Below are 18,564 nucleotides of genomic sequence, written 5' to 3' on the forward strand. Positions count from 1 at the left end.
ACCATAGAGAAAAGACGCCCGACATTTTGGACTCTTTAAAATTTAATTTCTATAAGAAGACCGGGACATTTAAAATAGAAAAACGTTAAATTTTACGCCACGGAGTTAAGGAAGAGAGCGGATTCGTGGGAGCGAGCTAAAGCAAGCCCCACGATGTCAAAAAAAGAGTGGCAATCGGCAATAGAAAACCTGGATAAAAACCTGGACAAAAAACTTTTAGATATGATTAAAGAACTTAAGGACACGAAATTGGAGCTGATAAAAGAGGTTAAAGAGGTTACACAGACAGTAAAATCGGAGCTGTCAGAAGTGAAAAAAGGTATGGAAACAATACGAAGTGAATTACAAGGAACGCAGCAGAGAGTTAAAACAGTAGAAGACGCGATGGAGAATTTAGCAGACACGCAACAAACAGAGATGAGATTGGTGAAGGGGAGAATGTCAGTTGCAGAAACTAAACATATGGAGAAGCAGCTACGTTTTCGTGGCTTGCCAGAAGTGGAAGGAAAGTCAGCGCAAGAACAGATGACTGAGGTGTTGGCTGAGTACCTGGGGAAGGAGGAGGAGGAAGTTGTGGCTATCCTAGATGTGGCGTACCGTGTGAATTCGAGAATAGCAACCCAGAGGAAACTACCAAGAGATGTGATTGTGCAGTTTACAACACGAAATATGAAAGAGAGGATTGTGACAAAACAGTTTCAAGATCCATTGGAGATTGATGGCAAGACGATTATTATAATGAAGGAACTGCCCAGATCAGTGTTACTGGACCAGAAAAAATATAAAGTGCTAATTCAGATTTTGAAGGACATGAAAATCAGGTACAGATGGGAGTTACCGGGAGGAGTGTCCTTTGAGTTTGGAGGGGCCAAAAAACGCATCAGATCTGAGCGAGAGATGGAGCGATTTATTAAGGACAATGAAAAAGACTTACCAACAAGATCATGAGTATGGAGTGTAGAGTATTATCTTGGAATGTAAATGGACTAAACTCACCGAATAAGAGGAAAAATACTTTTCACTGGCTACTAAAACAAAAATGTGACATTGTTTGTTTGCAAGAGACCCATATCAGAAAGCAGGATGTAAAATATTTAAAATCTGGAAAACTGGGCAAAGAATATGTAGCGGCCTCCAACAAGAAAAAAAGAGGAGTGGTGTTGTACATAAAAGAGGAGCTACAGCCAAAATTTGTTATGAGAGATGTGGAAGCTAGATTTGTAGCAGTGGAATGTATTTGGAATTTAAAGAGAGTGTTGGTAGTCGGACTTTATGCACCTAACGGTGCAAAAGAAAGCTTCTTTGAGGATTTAAGGAAGCATTTAGACGATCTTGCATATGACCAGATAATTCTTGCTGGAGACTTCAATGGAGTGACAGACTTGGAACTAGACAAAAAGACTACAACGGCACAAAAGAAAAGAGGACTATTACCAAAGCTTTTTTTTGAGTTGATTCAACAAGAGACTCTTGAAGATGTATGGAGGAGAGAATATCCTAAAAGCAGACAGTTTACTTTTTACTCTGCAAGGCATTCTACATTATCAAGAATTGATATGATCTGGGCCTCAAAAGACTTAGCATTATGGACTAAGGAGGTAGAAATAATGCCTATGGTAGGCTCAGATCACAACCCAATTATGTGGAAATTTGGAAAAAAGAGAAAAAGGAAAGCATGGAGAATAAATGAGGACTTGTTACAGGAAAGAGAGAATATGGAAATACTGAGAAGAGAGACAAAGTTTTTTATACAATACAACGTGAATAAAGAAGTACCAACCAATAAAGTTTGGGATGCTTACAAGGCGGTTGTAAGGGGCATACTAATGGACTTAAATGGTAGAGCAAGAAAGAAGAAAGAGGAGAAAAGACAAGAGATTGAGGAGAAAATAAAAGCCAAAGAAATACAGCTAAAAAAGAGACCAGGGAAAAAGAAGGTATACCAGGAAATTAAAATACTTCAAGAACAGCTAACAGCAATGAGCAATAAAGAATTGGAGTGGAATCTCAAAAGACTGAATCAAAAAGCGTTTGAGGGTGCTAATAAACCTGGGAAGTACCTGGCATGGCAATTGAAGAAGAAAAGGGAAAAGAAGATAATAAATAAAATTTGCGAAGATAACAAAACGTATTTGGAGCAGGCTACCATTAGTAGAGCCTTTTATAAATTTTACGCTAAGCTGTATAATAAAAAAGAAGTAAACAAAGAATCAATAGCGTCATATTTGGAGAAAACCAAACTTCCAGAAATCTCGGAAGCTTGGAGAAATAAGTTGAATAGTGAAGTAACTGACGAGGAAATAAGTAAGGCAATACAATCTGCAAATCTAGGAAAGGCGCCAGGGCCAGATGGACTTACGGCTAAATTCTATAAGACAATGGCTAATGAACTGGCACCATTCCTAAAAGAAGTGATGAATGGGGTTTTAAGGGATCAAAGGATTCCAGAAACTTGGAGTGAAGCGAATATATCATTGATCCCAAAAGAGGGCCAAGACCTGACTAATGTGAAAAATTATAGACCTATATCGCTACTCAACAATGACTATAAAATTTTTGCGAAGATATTGGCGGAGAGATTGAAGGGGTGGCTCTCGGAAGTCATAGAGGAGGAACAAGCAGGCTTTTTGCCAGACAGACAAATAAGAGACAACTTAAGGACAGTGATCAATGCTATTGAATATTATGACAAGCGTTGTGACAAAGAGGTTGGTTTCTTCTTTGTAGACGCTGAAAAAGCGTTTGACAATTTAAACTGGGACTTTATGTTTGCCACTATGGAAAAGCTACAATTGGGAGAAAGATTCATCAGAGCAATTAAGGAAATTTATAGAGACCAGACTGCAGCAATCGTGGTGAATGATGAATTGACCAAGAAATTGACGATAAGTAAAGGAACAAGACAAGGTTGCCCGTTATCTCCATTGTTGTTCATTTTAGTATTGGAGATTCTGATGATACAAATACGTCAAGATGATGAAATTCGTGGAATAAAAATAAAGGACTATTCATACAAGGTCAGAGCATTTGCGGATGACATAATGTTAATTGTAGAGGACCCATTGGAGAACATGCCAAGAGTGATAGATAAGATCAAGGAGTTTGGAGACTTGGCAGGTTTCTTCATTAACAAAAAGAAGTCAAAGATATTATGCAAAAATATGACTAAGCAGAAACAACAATTGTTAATGGAAACAACGGATTGTGAAGTAACAAGTAAAGTGAAATATTTGGGAGTTGAATTAACTGCAAAGAACATAGATCTATTCAAAAACAATTATGAAAAACTATGGACTCAGATAGAGAGAGACTTGATTAAATGGAATAGATTGAATTTGTCATGGTTGGGCAGGATTGCAGCAGTTAAGATGAATGTGTTACCAAGAGTAATGTTTTTGCTACAGACAATACCAATCATCAGAGATTCCAAACAATTTGAAAAATGGCAGAGGAAAATATCAGATTTTGTTTGGGCAGGCAAGAAGCCTCGAATGAAAGTGAAAGTTTTACAAGATGCAAAGGAAAGAGGCGGAATGCAACTGCCCAATCTGAGACTTTATCATGATGCAATCTGCCTAGTTTGGTTGAAAGAATGGATGACATTAAAGAACAAGAAACTATTAGCCCTAGAGGGATATAAAAAAATATTTGGATGGCACGCATATTTATGGCATGACAAAGTAAAGGTCAACTCGATGTTCCTGCATCACTTTGTTCGGAGAAGTCTATACATAATCTGGAAGAAGTACAGAATTTATCTACAAGAAGGAACCCCTTTGTGGGTGGTTCCATATGAGGTGATAGACCCGAGAGCTGTTGATAATGAACAACAATGTTTAACGTATAAAGAAATAACTAAAACTGAAGCATCCAAACTTAGAATAAAGACACAAGAGGAACTATCACCTAACTACGATTGGTTCCAGTACAGACAGATCAGAGACTTATATAACTCGGACTCTGCAAAGGGAGGTATACGAATAGAGAATTCGGAACTAGAGCAGACTCTTCTTAAAGAAGATAAGAAAAGAATATCCAAGGTATACCAAGTACTGTTGAAATGGTATACCGAGGATGAGACAGTTAAAACACAAATGGTGAAATGGGCTATTAATTTTAATAAAGAAATAACAATGGAGGCATGGGAATACTTGTGGAAAACTACAATGAAGATAACGACATGTACTAATATTAAAGAGAACATTTACAAAATGATTTATCGTTGGTACATGACACCAAAGAAGATTGCGCTAGGGAATCTGAATACTTCTAATAAATGTTGGAAATGTAAGAAGCATGAGGGCTCCCTCTATCACATGTGGTGGTCGTGTGAGGTAGCTAGGCAGTACTGGGGGGAAGTAATAAGAGAAATGAGTGAAATTTTACAATTTCAAATAAATAAGAACCCAGAACTCCTGCTACTAAACTTGGGAATGGAGGGAATTCCAGCCCATCATAGGACGTTGATATTCTATATGACAGCAGCAGCCAGACTTTTGTATGCGCAAAAATGGAAAGTACAAGAAGTGCCAACTATTGAAGATTGGATCTACAAATTGCTGTACATGGCAGAAATGGATAAGATGACAAGAAAACTGAGAAATCTGGACTCAGGGCAGTTTAACACAGACTGGGAGAAGCTGAAACAATATCTGGAGAAGAAATGGGAGGTGGGAGGAAAACTGTGGCAGTTTGAGAACTACTGAAGTATAATAAAAGTATAATAGAGGGGGGTGACTTTACCGAGGGAGGAAGAGATAAATGTGAATTAATAAGCAGTTAACAGATTGATATATAAATAGATATATATAGGTTAATAGATAGAATATTGATAGAAAATAATTAATGATAAGGTTTAAATATAAGGATTGAATAACTAACAATATTTTCTTTCTGTGATAAGATTTATATGCACCAAACTGAATGTATAGAAGAGTTAAATTGATTGATTATGTGATGTGCTATATAGAATTACCATAAAAAGATAGAATGAGGAATATATAGAGAATAAGTCAAATTGTTTGATTTAAATGTAAGATTTTTATGGTATATAGAAATATTTAAAACTGGAAAATGGGATAAATTGTTTATCTAAGATGGAAACAAAGACTTACAGTTTGGGTATATAACAAGAAAAGTAGCTAAGGATGTACTGCTTAATATAATAGAGAATGTATATCTGTTTTAGATAGAGGAATTTAACAGAAGTAAGGGAAAAGGGACAAAGGGTGGGAAAGCTGTTGGAAGTCAATAAAAGGGGGGGAAAGGGAGGGGGTTAGGAATGAAAAATTTGGGGAAAATTGAATGTAATGTAAAAATAATGGATTCTAACCCAATAAAAATTTTTTCAAAAAAAAAAAAAACAAATCTGCTTATCTGTTCAAGGCCTTCTGCGGCAGCCACCTTTCACAAACAGGCACGATCAACAACTGCTCGTACACACGCTTTCTCTGTTATAGCCCCCACCTTGTGGAATAGATAGATTCAGGTGGTCAGGATAGTCCCCATGCTACGGGATCCCCATAAGGGGTCTGGGGGGTGAGGAATGGCTGGTGCATGCCCAGTCGGGGGCTGTCAGTCCGCCTCACTCCCAGGTGGCAGGGGATGGTTCACAGAGGGGTGTACACCCACCTGGCATCCCACTGACTGTCATCCCATGCCCCCCCTTCAGCAGGGATCTGAGGGGGCGTGTGAGTCATCGGCTTGGCAGGCGGGTCAGCCAATGCTTGGACCTGTGCCCTATGCACGCCTTTGCTCCCTGAGCTGTAATCTCAATAAAGTTGTGGACTCTTTACCACCAGCACTGTGTCTGTGTGTTTCTGTCACTGTGCCCCCTCCCCACTGTCCTCCCCCACTTAGCAGTTGCCTGCAATAGGCACATACTTACTAAGAGACTGGTGGTGGTGGAGAGTGCCCTCAAGTCATAGCGGACTTATGACAACTCCTGGTGGGGTTTTCATGGCAAGGGACTCTCAGACGTGGTTTGCCATTGCCTGCCTCTGCAACCAGGGTCTTTGTTGGAGGTCTCGCATCTAAGTACTAACCAAGGCTGACCCTGCTAAAACCACATAAATTAAGGAAATACAGTTTTATGAAGACAGAGAATCAGCTTTCCTCAAGACTCTTACATAAGATAAGGAAGTGAATTGGTCATGAGCATATTCCAAATTAATTAACCCAGAAAGATTGAAACATTCAGGACTGGTATGGGATAAAAAAAATCCCAAAAGCTCTTGTTTGAAATGGTGGTGGGAGAGCAAGCAATTTCTTAAGCCTCTTATATGAACAAAATATGATTGAAATCTATGCAGTGGTTTTTACTCAAATAGGATGGCTGTACTGCAAGGAAGTGATCTCAAAGAGATGTATTAGTAAAGGGATAGGGGCTATATACTTTACTACTATGTACTGTCTGTTGCTGTAAGTATGATCTTACTGGGTAGTGTCTTTGTTGTTGGTTGTTGTGGGTTTTCCGGGCTGTATTGCCGTGGTCTTGGAATTGTAGTTCCTGACGTTTTGCCAGCAGCTGTGGCTGGCATCTTCAGAGGTGTAGCACCAAAAGACAGAGATCTCTCAGTGTCACAGTGTGGAAAAGATGTTGGCAGGTCATTTGTGGGGTTGAGCTGAGTCATCCTATAAGAGTTTCCCAGGGTGTGGAATGCTAATGGAGGGAGGCTTCACTGAGGAGGTTCTTTTGCATATGGATTGGTGCTTGATGTGCTAATCTTCTCTGCAGGGCTATTTTCGAGTATAGAGTGTTTTGTTAGCCTGGTGTTTTTCAGAACTGGCAACCATGCTCGGTTCATTCTTAAGGTTTCTTCTTTCCTGTTGAAGTTTTGCTTATGCTTGTGAATTTCAATGGCTTCCCTGTGCAGTCTGACAAAGTAGTTGGAAGTGTTGTCCAGTATTTTGGTGTCCTGGAATAAGATACTGTGCCCTGTTTGAGTTAGGCTATGTTCATCCACTGCTGATTTTTCAGGTTGTCCAAGTCTGCAGTGTCTTTCATGTTCTTTTATTCTTGTCTGGATGCTACGCTTTGTGGTCCCAATGTAAACTTGTCCACAGCTGCAGGGTATACGGTATACTCCTGCAGAGGTGAGGGGGTCTCTACTGTCTTTTGCTGATCGTAGCATCTGTTGTATTTTTCGGGTGGGTCTGAATACTGCTTGAAGGTTATGCTTTTTCATAAGCTTTCCCATCTGATCAGTAATTCCTTTGATATATGGCAAAAACACTTTTCCTGTAGGAGACTGTTTTTCCTATGTACTGTCTGTTGCTGTAAGTATGATCTTACTGGGTAAGTTCTCCGGACGTGAAAGCCTTTGACAATACGTCTTTGTTGTTGTTAATATCTCAGGCTTAGAATTGTTTATGCTGTGTTTCAGCATTTCTTTAACTCTCTAATGGATTTCTGCTTGTTATAAAACTTAGAAAATTTGCATTTATGTACCTTATTTCATTTTTTTTAACTGTCTTTGAAAGCAGCTGCACTGAGTCACACTGTGTAATCCACCTTGATCCTCAGTGAAAAAGGCAGATTATGAATAAATGAATTAAAAAATTAAAAAAAAATATTTGTTGTTTGAGCATACTCTGAAGGAACAGTGAAACAAAACGAGGCCTTAAGCAATGGAATATGAAGGTTGTAGGCATTTAGAATTTTTGTTTTGGGTAAGTGGTTGGGATGTGAATCGATATTCTGCTGGTTTGACTCCTACGACTGCCATTCACTCTGCAAGTGGTCTTTGGTAAGCCACTCCTCTCAGCCCCAGCTCTCTCGCTGTATTGTGGGGATAATAACAACAACACTGACTTTGTTCACTGCTCTGAGTGTGCACTGATCTGTCCAGATGGGTGGTATATAAGCACACTGTTGTTATTTTTTTAGTATTTTAATTGATTGATGTTTGTTAATTACGGCAGCTTCTTTTTGAAAATTTTGTTTTAAAATGTATTAAGTAAGTCCAGAGGGTAGCATTGCTTGTTTTTAGATTATATTTAACAGTAATGATATGTCTATTCCTGTAGTGTCTTCTACTTCCACCTCACAGTCTTGCTGTTCCACAACCAATGTCCTTTCTCTCCCTGAGGCATATGGATGATGTAGCCCTATTGCTTTCTGATGGTACAATACTATTGCGGAATTAATGATGTCTAATCCCTTGGAAATCAACAGGATTAGATGGGAATAATGCATAATACTGAGCAACAAGTCTGTACATTTTATTGGGTCCCATTAACACCCACTAACATAAGGAGCCCCTGGTGTGGTGCCATTAAGAATGTAAAAACCTAACATGAGCCCTGCTGAACCAGACCGGTGGGCCATCTAGTCTAATATCCTATCTCACACAGTGGCCAACCAGCTGCTGCGCAGGGCCAACAACAGGGCATAGAGGCTGAGGCCTGAAGTCACCTCCTGACACTAGTATTTAGAAGTTCACTGCCTCTACATGTGAAGGTTCTCTACATGTGGAGAAAGGACGTTTCAGACATTCAGACTGTTCCAAATAAACTATTGTGCCCAGTTCCTCTCCTTAGTAAGGCCCCCATCACACAAGGCTTTTTTCTATGCAGGTCCTATGACTCCCAGGCATAGCTTTCTAAGTAGCCAAAGGGGATTTTCTCCTCCCAGTGAAAAAACCTATGGGTGCATCCAATCCTCTCACAGATGCCCCCAACAACTCTTCAGTCTCTCTGCTTGCAGTCCCGTCCCACATATTTAATCTGCGACTTGATGAATGCTATTCCAATGACAGTTGGTCGACCGAATTGTGCTTTTTGGACTGGTCACAATTGTAGAAAATTTCAGGGTTGGGTGTTTGTTTGTTTTTGCTTTAGGACATTGCCATTTCTGAAAGTCAGCACTAAACTACAACTCCAGCATCCAGCAGGATACAGCAAATGATACTTGCTGAAATAGCGGACTGTGAATACCTTGTGTTCCAAATATACACTCCTGTACCAAATAATCAGTATTTCATGGCATGCGTACCTGAGACAAACAAGACAGTTTTCCATATATTTCCTTTATTCATGATTGATTCTGCTGCTTGATCATTTTTTTCATCAGCAAAAGATGAGATTGACTCTCGGGCTGCCACCATGTGGAGGACCTCTAAATTGCTTTATGATCTTCTCCTAATTTCCCCTGAACCACGGAAGTCACTATTTTATTTAAGGGTTTGGAGTGGTGAGATTTCTCAGTCTCATTTAGCACCCTGCCTTCTTAAAATGAACTAATTTGGGTTCAGTTCAGATCCTATCCTTTTGAAAGCTTGGGGTAATTCCAACTTTTGCTCCTCACCTCTCTCAATCAGTTTCATTGGGAACGTGAAGACGAAGCTTACCACACACAGAGAAACTTACTCATTCATCCTCCTTGCATCTGCTGAGCCTCCCACTTTAATTTTTGGTTCAGAGACAAGTGGGTGCAAATATTGAGGGAGGGGTGGCTAATGAAGAAATTATAAGACCTGGAAAACTACAGTTCAGGAACTTAACCTGGACTTTTCCTTTCAGAAGCAGTCTGATGACTCATACGGGCCAAAGAAGCAACATTCTTCTGTATCTATTGCCAAATAGCATCAGGAACATGTGTACAATGGGCAAGTGTTATTGTGTATCACATAAATGGAGAATCCTGGAGTTGGAAGGGGCCTTACAGACCATCTAGTCCAACCCCCTGCCCAATGCAGGAAGAACCTAATTCATCCCTGACAAGTATTTGTCCAACCGCTCCTTGAAGATTGCCAATGAGGGGGAACCCAGCACATTCCTAGGCAGCCCATTCCACTGCTGAATTACTCTTAATGTGAATAAGCTTTTCCTAATGTCCAGCCGGTACCTTCTCTGTTTCAAGTCCTATCCTCTATTTCCAACAGGAATAGCTCCCTTCCCCGCTCCCCAAGTGATAGTCTTTTAAACACTTGAAGAGAGCCATCATGTCTCCCCTCAACCTCCTCTTCTCCAAACTGAAAGTTCCCAAGTTCTTCAGTCTTTCCTCATAGGACTACATCTCATTTTCTATATGGTCCAAATCCATCAGGTATGGTCATTTTATTCTGGGGCTCTCGGCAGAAGTCCAGGATGGGGTGCCAAAATTACTATCCCCTACCATCCCTCCCCTGCAAGCTGGACAGGAGTCACTACTGCTGCCAGAATCTTGTTGCTCACCCCCAGGTAGGGCAGGTGCAAATGGCAGCAGGCTCCTGCTCTTCTCCTTCTTCCTCCCCTCTGTTGTGGGACATGGGTTATTGCCACCTCCAGAGCAGGGCCCAAGACCGTTGTCCCTGAGGGTCATTGTCAGAGGGCCAAGCTACACATGACGAATGACACTTGAACAGCAAGTGTATTTCTCCCTGTTCACTTGCCCTCCACTCAATCCACTTGCCGTTCAAGTGTCATTCGTCATGTGTAGCTTGGCCCTAAGACAGTCCCTGAAACCCACACAAGTAAATGGCATTTGGCTAGTCAGTTACAATCACTCAAACCTCGTGCAGTAGGCTTCAGGCATCTTTCAAAGATGAACCACATCCCCTTCTGAGAGCTTAACTTGCATCATATGAATGAGGCTAGATCAGTCTCAGATTTTTATTCTTTAGCACAAGATTCAAATTCTTAATTATTGGTACTCTGTCATGAAAAATGTAGACTAGTTCCAAACTGCAATGGATTCCCAAAACAGATATTAAAATATTTCGATATTGCTATGAAGCAGCTATAAGAGCAGAATACAGAAATACATAAATCTTATTTTTTTCTCATCAAGAATCGCTTCCTATTATTAAGGTCAGGCCTCAAAACAAGGATGTAACATTTGGGGAAAAATATGCAGCCCAATAAGCCAGCACTGGAGGCCAAGATAGAAAAGATCTCCACGGCCACCATGTATTTTCCTTTAGTGCTCAGGTAGGTGGGGACAAAGGACAGCCAAACACTGCAAAAGACCAACATGCTAAAAGTGATAAATTTGGCTTCATTAAAACTATCAGGTAATTTCCTAGCAAAGAAAGCCACAGCAAAGCTGGCAATAGCAAGGAAGCCCAGATAGCCCAGAACACAATAAAACATGGCATCTGAGCCCTCATTACATTCCTCTACAATTTTCCCATCCACTGAATTCAAGTCCATATCTGGAAATGGAGGGTTGGTACTTAGCCAAAAACTACAAAGTCCTTCTTGAATAACGGAGCAGGAAAAAAGAATAGAATTTACCAGTCTTTTCCCCACCCATTTCCTCATTGCAGATCCTGGTTTCTTTGCCATGAATGCCAGAACCACATTGATGGTTTTGGCTAGCACGCTGGAGAGGGCCACAGAGAAGACGATGCCAAAAACAGTTTGCCGAAGAAGGCAGGTCACTTTTGCAGGCTGTCCAATGAAAAGCAAGGAGCAGAGGAAGCAAAGAAAGAGAGAGACCAGGAGAATGTAGCTGAGGCTTCTGTTGTTGGCTTTGACTATGGGGGTGTTGTGGTGCTGCATAAAGACTCCAAGCACCAGAGCTGTCAGCACAGAGAAAGAAATAGCCATTGTTGCTAAGAAGATTCCTAAAGGTTCTTTGTAGGAAAGGTAGATAATTATCTTGGGAATGCATTGATTTTTGTCCAAATTGGGACTATGATCTTGTGAACATTTGATACAGATGTCCATGTCTGAAAAGGAAGAAGTGTTGAAATAGTACAAAGCTTTTGGGAAATGGAGTCATGTAATTTGGATCAGCCAATGAGTAGGCATATTTCTATGTTCTGGTATTGCAGATCAATTTGAGGATGGTATTGTGTTGTTGTAGATGAATAGCTGACAATGTAGGCTATGAGAGCCAAGCTAAAAGTGACGCCAGACACAGGTTGGACACTTATCAGCTTCCCTCACCTTTTGATGGGAAATGTAAGCGTCCTGGTCTTGCAGCTTAGCTTTCCATTTAATTGAAGTTTACAGAACCCCCCCCCACACACACACACATACAGTGGAGGGGAATGGGGGCGCCCGGCAAGAGCCCAATGCCTGCTCCCTCCTCCCAACTGCATATTCTCCCTCCCATAGACTGGCACTCTGTAAACTTTAATTAATGGTTTTAATATTCAACAAAAGTATAGTCCGGAAAATCCACAACAACCATCGTTCTCCGGCCGTGAAAGCCTTCGACAATATATAAGGCCAGTGTTGTTATTATCCATGCAATGCAGCTGGGGAGTTGGGGCTGAGAAGAGTGGCTTACTCAAAGTTCATGGCAGTTGTGGGAGTTGAACTAGCATAATGGCTGATTCACAACCTAATCACTTAAACACTGTGCTACTGCAGCTGATGAACTCTCTGAATTTGTAATGGTTTCATATGAAACATCTTTGGCAATCTCAAAAACCAAAGAATAAAAGGGGTTCCTGTTCCTTTCCAATTCCAAGTGTAAAGAACTACCACTATATTACTTTTGTTGAATATACTATCTTAGTGGACATTTGCTAATATCTTTCTGTTTTCCTACCCTCCTGGTCAGAGATCATCCCCTCTGGACACTGAGCGCAATCGTAGCAGCAAAATTTCTCTCCCTCCTTCTTTTTCCTGCTGTAGCCAGGAAGGCAGCGGCCATTGCACACAGAAAGGGGTGGCACCTGTCCATAAAAAGAAAGATTAGCATTGAGAAAATGTGAATTCACAATGTGGCAGGCAGCACGTTTTTGAAATAAAATGACGACGACACCAAACTCCCCATATATGGATCAGTTTCAGCAGTTTATTACTTAATTATTGCTGGGAAGGAATATATGTTGAGCTGATTCAAAGAAGGATTAAAGAGTTTTAGGTGACCATTTGTGGTGTAACTGTTAGGAACAGAGTCAATTACAAATACAAATGGCCCCAAAATTTACTGTTATGTGCAGCAGTGGGAATAAACAGTTGAAACAATGTTTTCTGGATCATCATAACAAAGGAAAATAATTGTGGTTTATAAACTGCAATGTGGCAAAGCACAATTCAGTAACTGAAAGGCAGGCAGAATTCTGAAATGGCTAAAACGGAATTGACCTCAATTGTTTTTGGAGACCCTAGCATTTGTAGCAATGTCTCACCTGGTGAAAGCTTCTATGCCACACAATTTTAGCATCATTTAGGGTTAACTCTTTTCCTGGCAGAGTCCGAGGATCCATATTTCCCAATTTTACTCTCACAAAAGAGCTATTAGAGAAGGTTATCCAGTTTGTTACATCAAATCCTCCAATCAGTTCTCCGTGGTCATCAAAATGCACAGTGTCACCTGCGCTGTTATTGAAGATGATACTTTTCAGAAAGCGATAGAGCTGGATAGAAAATGAAACAAAAGGAAAATAAGATGTTAAAAATATTTAGGATTAGTGTCAGATATGTCCTGCCTATCTGCCAGGGCCCTTTTCACGCTGCTTACCTTCACTCGCAACGACGCAGAACATTGCGCTAAAAACACGGAAGATCACGTTTTCTCATGCAAATCACGCGCGAGAAAACACGATGTTCCACAGTTTTTGTGCGATGTTCCGCATCGTTGTGAGTGAAGGTAAGCAGTGTGAAAAGGGCCCATGTATGTCTACTGTATGGTACTTTGGTCATCTGAGAATATATGGAGGTCTGTTTTCTCTGCTTGACTGTTAGTGGCTTATCTGGCAGGTGGCTGTTTTTGGTTTCCCAGCTGGCATGTGAGAGTGGCCTTGAAGGATCCGTATCACCCTGAGAAATGGAAAGGGCTCATTCCCTCCTTCCCTTCCCCTCTACCCCATCCAATTCCTTACCCTGCGCGCCAAATCCTAACGGTCCCTGTCCTGGACAGGAACCGTATCCTCTCTCTAGTATTGCTTTCTCTTCTTATGTCACTTCTGCCAATGCCACTGTCTGAGTGCACTGATACTGATGGATCTCTAATAAAGCATCTGTAACTCATACACTGAAGTATGTGCAGTGGAGTGAATGGGGCTCTAACTGGCAGGACTTGACAATTAGCTTTACAAAGTTCTGTCTTGCCAAGATCTGGATTATTCTTGATTTGCAATGCATTTATGAATTCTAGAGATGAAGCCATGGTAGCCTGCTTGAGCCAAAACAACATGGCGCTTTAAAAACTAACAGGTATTTCAGCATAAGTTTTCATGTACCAGATTGTCAATACACAGGCTTTCACAGGTGTTTATCTAACGAACTACAACAGCTTCCAGTGTTTCTGACCTTGTATGCTACTCCCTCCCAGACTTTGCTATGTCTTGTTTTTTAGTGACTCAACTTGATATTACAAATATGTGAACCGTTCTCACACAAGAAAAGTGCCAAGATCTTGTTTATGATTGGGAGGGGGGAAAGGAGCAGACTTGACTGTTAAAAGAGAAGTCTCTCTCTCATGATGTCATTCCTGTCAACTTTTACTCTTGCTGTTTAGATGCCTGCCTTGCTCCTGAGCAGTTCTATGGACATATATATGGAAATGATCTGATTTGTGAATAAAAACCATTTAACCAAGGACCTGCGTCTTGCTGCAATGGTACACAGATCTGTCTACCATATCCTGTCACCCATAGCCTGACAATAGTAACTGTATTTCTTTTTAAGAATTCTGAGGTTTATCTCTTTTAGCTGCCACATGGAAGAGAGGGAGAATATGAATAAAGCAGGTATTTTATTTACTTTTTTATCCTATGTCATGTCTGCCACTACTTTACTAAAGAAATGCATAAAGCTGAGCTGTCACATTAGTATTTGTTTGCTTGCTTGCTGTTTGGTTGTTTATAGTTCACCTTTCTCACTGAGACTCAATGCAGATTACATAGTGTAATTCAATACAATCAACAGCAGGGGGATTCAATAAGATATAGATTGTAGAAAGTTGAAAAAATAATAATGCTTTAGATAGTGATTGCCTCCCCTCCACCCTAAAATTAGCTTCAGAGGATGGGAATCAAAAAGGGTGGGTGGGGGGAGACAGGGTTGACAAGAAGCCTTTGAGATTTACCTGCCATGGCTGAACACTCTGAAACTCAAAATTCCTTCCATCCACCAGTCTTTTATGTTTCAGATTGGATAAATAAATGGCATGCAAAGCATATACCACAGCATAGACAGCATTGTAGATGTTGTAGCTGTGGCCAGTCATGCTAGTTTCAAACAATGTCCCAGGTAAGCTCTCTAGCTTCTCTTCCCCAGTGCACATTCTGCTGTTTTCTTCAGGCACATTAGATATTCTCAATGAGCAAATGAATGCTTGTTCCCATAATTCCTGAATAAAGCCATCTCCTTTGGCCCAGGAAGGACTTACCATCTGAAGAAATTCTTGGAATCCTGGTAGCTGGCTGGAGTGAGCTGTGAAGGATATGGCACCATGGAAAGCTTCTATATCCCAGCTTCTTTGAATGGTCAGTGATTCGAATTCCCATTGGGATGTAACAATCCATACTTTCCCAAGAGGGGGCAGTGACATGTATTCTGCTAGAAAGAGTACCCATCTCAAAGCCGACATTGATGAACGTTCACCCAGTACAAAATACACATTGGCTTTGCTTTCTATGAGGCGGGGATACATTTCCAGCTGCTCTAGAAATGAATCTATCAACTTGCCTGTATAGGTCCGCTTTGGCAATTTTTGTATGAAGGCAAAACAGATGCCATTTTGAGAAAGCAGGGGTATTATTGTCTGCAGAAAGGTGTCCCCTTTGTCATCATCTGCTGCCAAGAGCCCCACCCATGTCCATCTGAAATGATGAAATAACTGGACGATCCCTTTGTACTGATATACTTCATTTGGGACCATCTGGTACAAAGTTGGGGATACAATTTCATCGTTCTGTGCTGGAGAATATGATCCATAAGTGAGCTGAAAGATAATGGTAGTATTTTTTCAGAGGTATTCCAAGTGCATGTTCAGTTGTGTGCCAAAGCTCTGAAATTTCCCTACACCCCTACCTGCGGAACCTTGTATATGGCTAAAATGGTAGCGATGTTGTCAGAGATTTCAGAGACAAGTCCTCCAATGACAGCTATCAGCATTTTCTGGGTGTGAGTTCCAAAGTTAGGGATAAACCTATGATGTGTAGAAAATAGGCTCAGGGAAGCCTTATACGTCATCCTTGAAATGAAGTAGTTGTTGAGGATGTGGAAACCCAGAGTAATGTTTGGTAAGATGTTGGGATTCTCATTGATTTCTTTGACGGCATATACCAAAGATAAGACATTCTGGTAGTATTTTGGCACTGAACTGCAACAAGAGTCAATGTATTTTAAAACAAACAACTTCATTAGCTTTGCAGGTGCAGCTATATAATAGTGTTGGTTCTGTTCTCTGGCTTTATTTTTTTTAAAAACTCGCATCCTTGTTATAGTAGGGTTGGAAATGTTAAGTAAGCCTTTAAATAGTTATGCAAAAATCTGCATGCCATGAAAAACTTCCTTTGCTGATTTCTGCATTTCCAGTGCTGAAAGTTGGTGGGTTAGTCCCCCCCCCTCCACCCCTTACAACATAACTTTGTATATTTATTATGGATTTTATACAGGGAAAAAAACAAGTACCAATCTTTATAAATATTACAAATAGCTTTTCTGGAAGCAAGTAAACCTGGAGTAAACCAGCAACTAAACCAGAAGTTGTAAAAGTATCCGTTTTCCTTGCTATGTTTAATAAACTGTTGTTTCAGTCTTTCAAAATCATTCTCTTTTGAACAGCAAAAGAACATAGGATCCAGGACATAGCTTCCCTGCTATTTAACAGCTGTCTCTACAAACAGAAGAAATATACAGTGAGATTATCTTGTGATCCCTTACTGACTGTATCAGCATTTCATGTTGCAAAGGTTGATTGCTGAGAAATGCTGTAGGAACAGATTGAATGAAACACTCAGGACAGAATAGAATGAATGATGTGAGCAACTGTAAACTGTGAATCTACCATAATGAATAGACAATGTTGGTGGGAGGGCCTCTACTGAGAGAGAATACATTTAGAGAATGTGTTGCAATTTAAGCAGAGAGGAACAGGGAAACATTTCTTGATTTGATGAACTTGCCAATGTTGAAAAGCAAAATTCATAAATATCAGAACAATGCAGGTGCCTGAAGGTAGATTCACATATTTAACCATTTTTAACCAGAAAAAAGACTAGTTGGATTACCCTATAGGTACATAAAAACACAAGCAATGCACACACACTTTAAGGAATCTCAATTAGCTCTTGTTCCCTCTCTTTCAAGAATAAGGTATGAAAATGACTTGAATTAAACAAAGAAACTAGAAGGGTCAAACCTGTAGACAGATGGATATATTACCATATTTAAGAAATGCAATTTCAAATAGAACAAAAACTGATATGAAAAGATGAAGGTCAATACCATAGTTATCCAAAAGGAAGATGATCATGAAATGTAACATTATCCCCAAACACAAAAAAGTTATGCACAAGTTATTTATTACAGTACATGCTTGTAACTGGTATGTGAATGTAAGAAAAATCCTCTCTTTGACTTATCAGCAGGAGAAAGTGATGGAGGCTAAAGATGACTAGGGATGGAGGCTTAAAGGAATTGTAGAGGTTAAAATCTACTAAAAGTCATTGTGTGGTTTTCTTATGCCTTCCAAAAGGCACTTCAAAAGCAAGGGTATACCACACCATGTGATGTTTCTCCAGACATCCCATGGAAAGGCACAGAGTCTATTCAGTTCAATTGAGGGAGTGCAGAAATTTCCTGTGGATTCCCAAAGAAATATAAAAAAGCACAACAAACAAAATGACACTCTGCTATCTTATGGAATTCATTCTTTTTTTAAAAAAAATCAAGTTGTACTAAAGTATCATATTCAATAAGCACATTGTGAAGTGGGCATTCAAGGGAAAGAAAATAAAAAGAACAAAAATCTTACATGGGTTCGCCACTCAGCCTCCTTCCAGGCTGTTGCTCAAAAGAGAAAGTATTGTGCATAAAGAAGATTTGAGAAGCAATCCCTCCAATGATAAGGTCACCCGGCTGATAAAATTCGTGATGAATGGGAAGAGGATCTTCCTGTATGGTGCAAAGACTGGAACGAGTCCTTTTGGATATGGTATGGCACAAGAGGACAAGCAAAAACAATAGTATCACCAGTGACCTGGTGACAAAACCTCTCCAGATGTTGATGTTCATGCTTCCTTCTACACCAATATCCAGCTAGCATCCATTTTGTTATAAATGTCCTTGATCAGTCTGTTTGGGCACTAATGCAAAGTTTAACATACAAATTAACCTTTGCACCCTAACTCTTACAATTAAAAAGAGCACTTTTTGTTACCTGTCTGTCCATGTCCGTGTATTTTGTCTACTTTGTTACTTTCTTGTCTCAGGGTGTATCAAGCTGACTTTGCTTGGGACCTTTTAGAAAGGGGCTCTGCTACAGGTATCAGGTTTTAGCCTGTGTGTGTAAAAATAGTGAATTCTCCATCAGATGTTTTCGTTTGTTTAAAAAAATGAGGGTGGGAGGGGGGCTTTAATGATTTTAGAGAATGCAGGACAATAACCAAAGCATATAAGGGAGGTGATTGTTGGATCCTTCCTATTTCGCAAGGTATCAGTTTCCAAACTATG

The 18,564-nt window shown here is 40.2% G+C and overlaps 1 protein-coding gene across 1 annotated transcript; it reads right to left on the reverse strand.

Moving 5' to 3' along the window:
• Positions 1-10,752: 10,752 nt before the first annotated feature.
• On the reverse strand, positions 10,753-18,283 carry LOC129339724 (vomeronasal type-2 receptor 26-like). Its single transcript, XM_054994307.1, has 7 exons — positions 18,272-18,283; positions 17,867-18,006; positions 15,919-16,210; positions 14,972-15,829; positions 13,071-13,298; positions 12,485-12,611; positions 10,753-11,654 (listed from the first exon to the last, which is right to left on the reverse strand). Exons 1-7 carry the CDS (start codon positions 18,281-18,283, stop codon positions 10,753-10,755), a joined length of 2,559 nt encoding a protein of 852 aa, XP_054850282.1.
• Between the last annotated feature and the right edge of the window lie 281 nt (positions 18,284-18,564).

This window comes from Eublepharis macularius, chromosome 12, assembly GCF_028583425.1.
Source record: "Eublepharis macularius isolate TG4126 chromosome 12, MPM_Emac_v1.0, whole genome shotgun sequence".
NCBI classification, from domain to species: domain Eukaryota; kingdom Metazoa; phylum Chordata; class Lepidosauria; order Squamata; family Eublepharidae; genus Eublepharis; species Eublepharis macularius.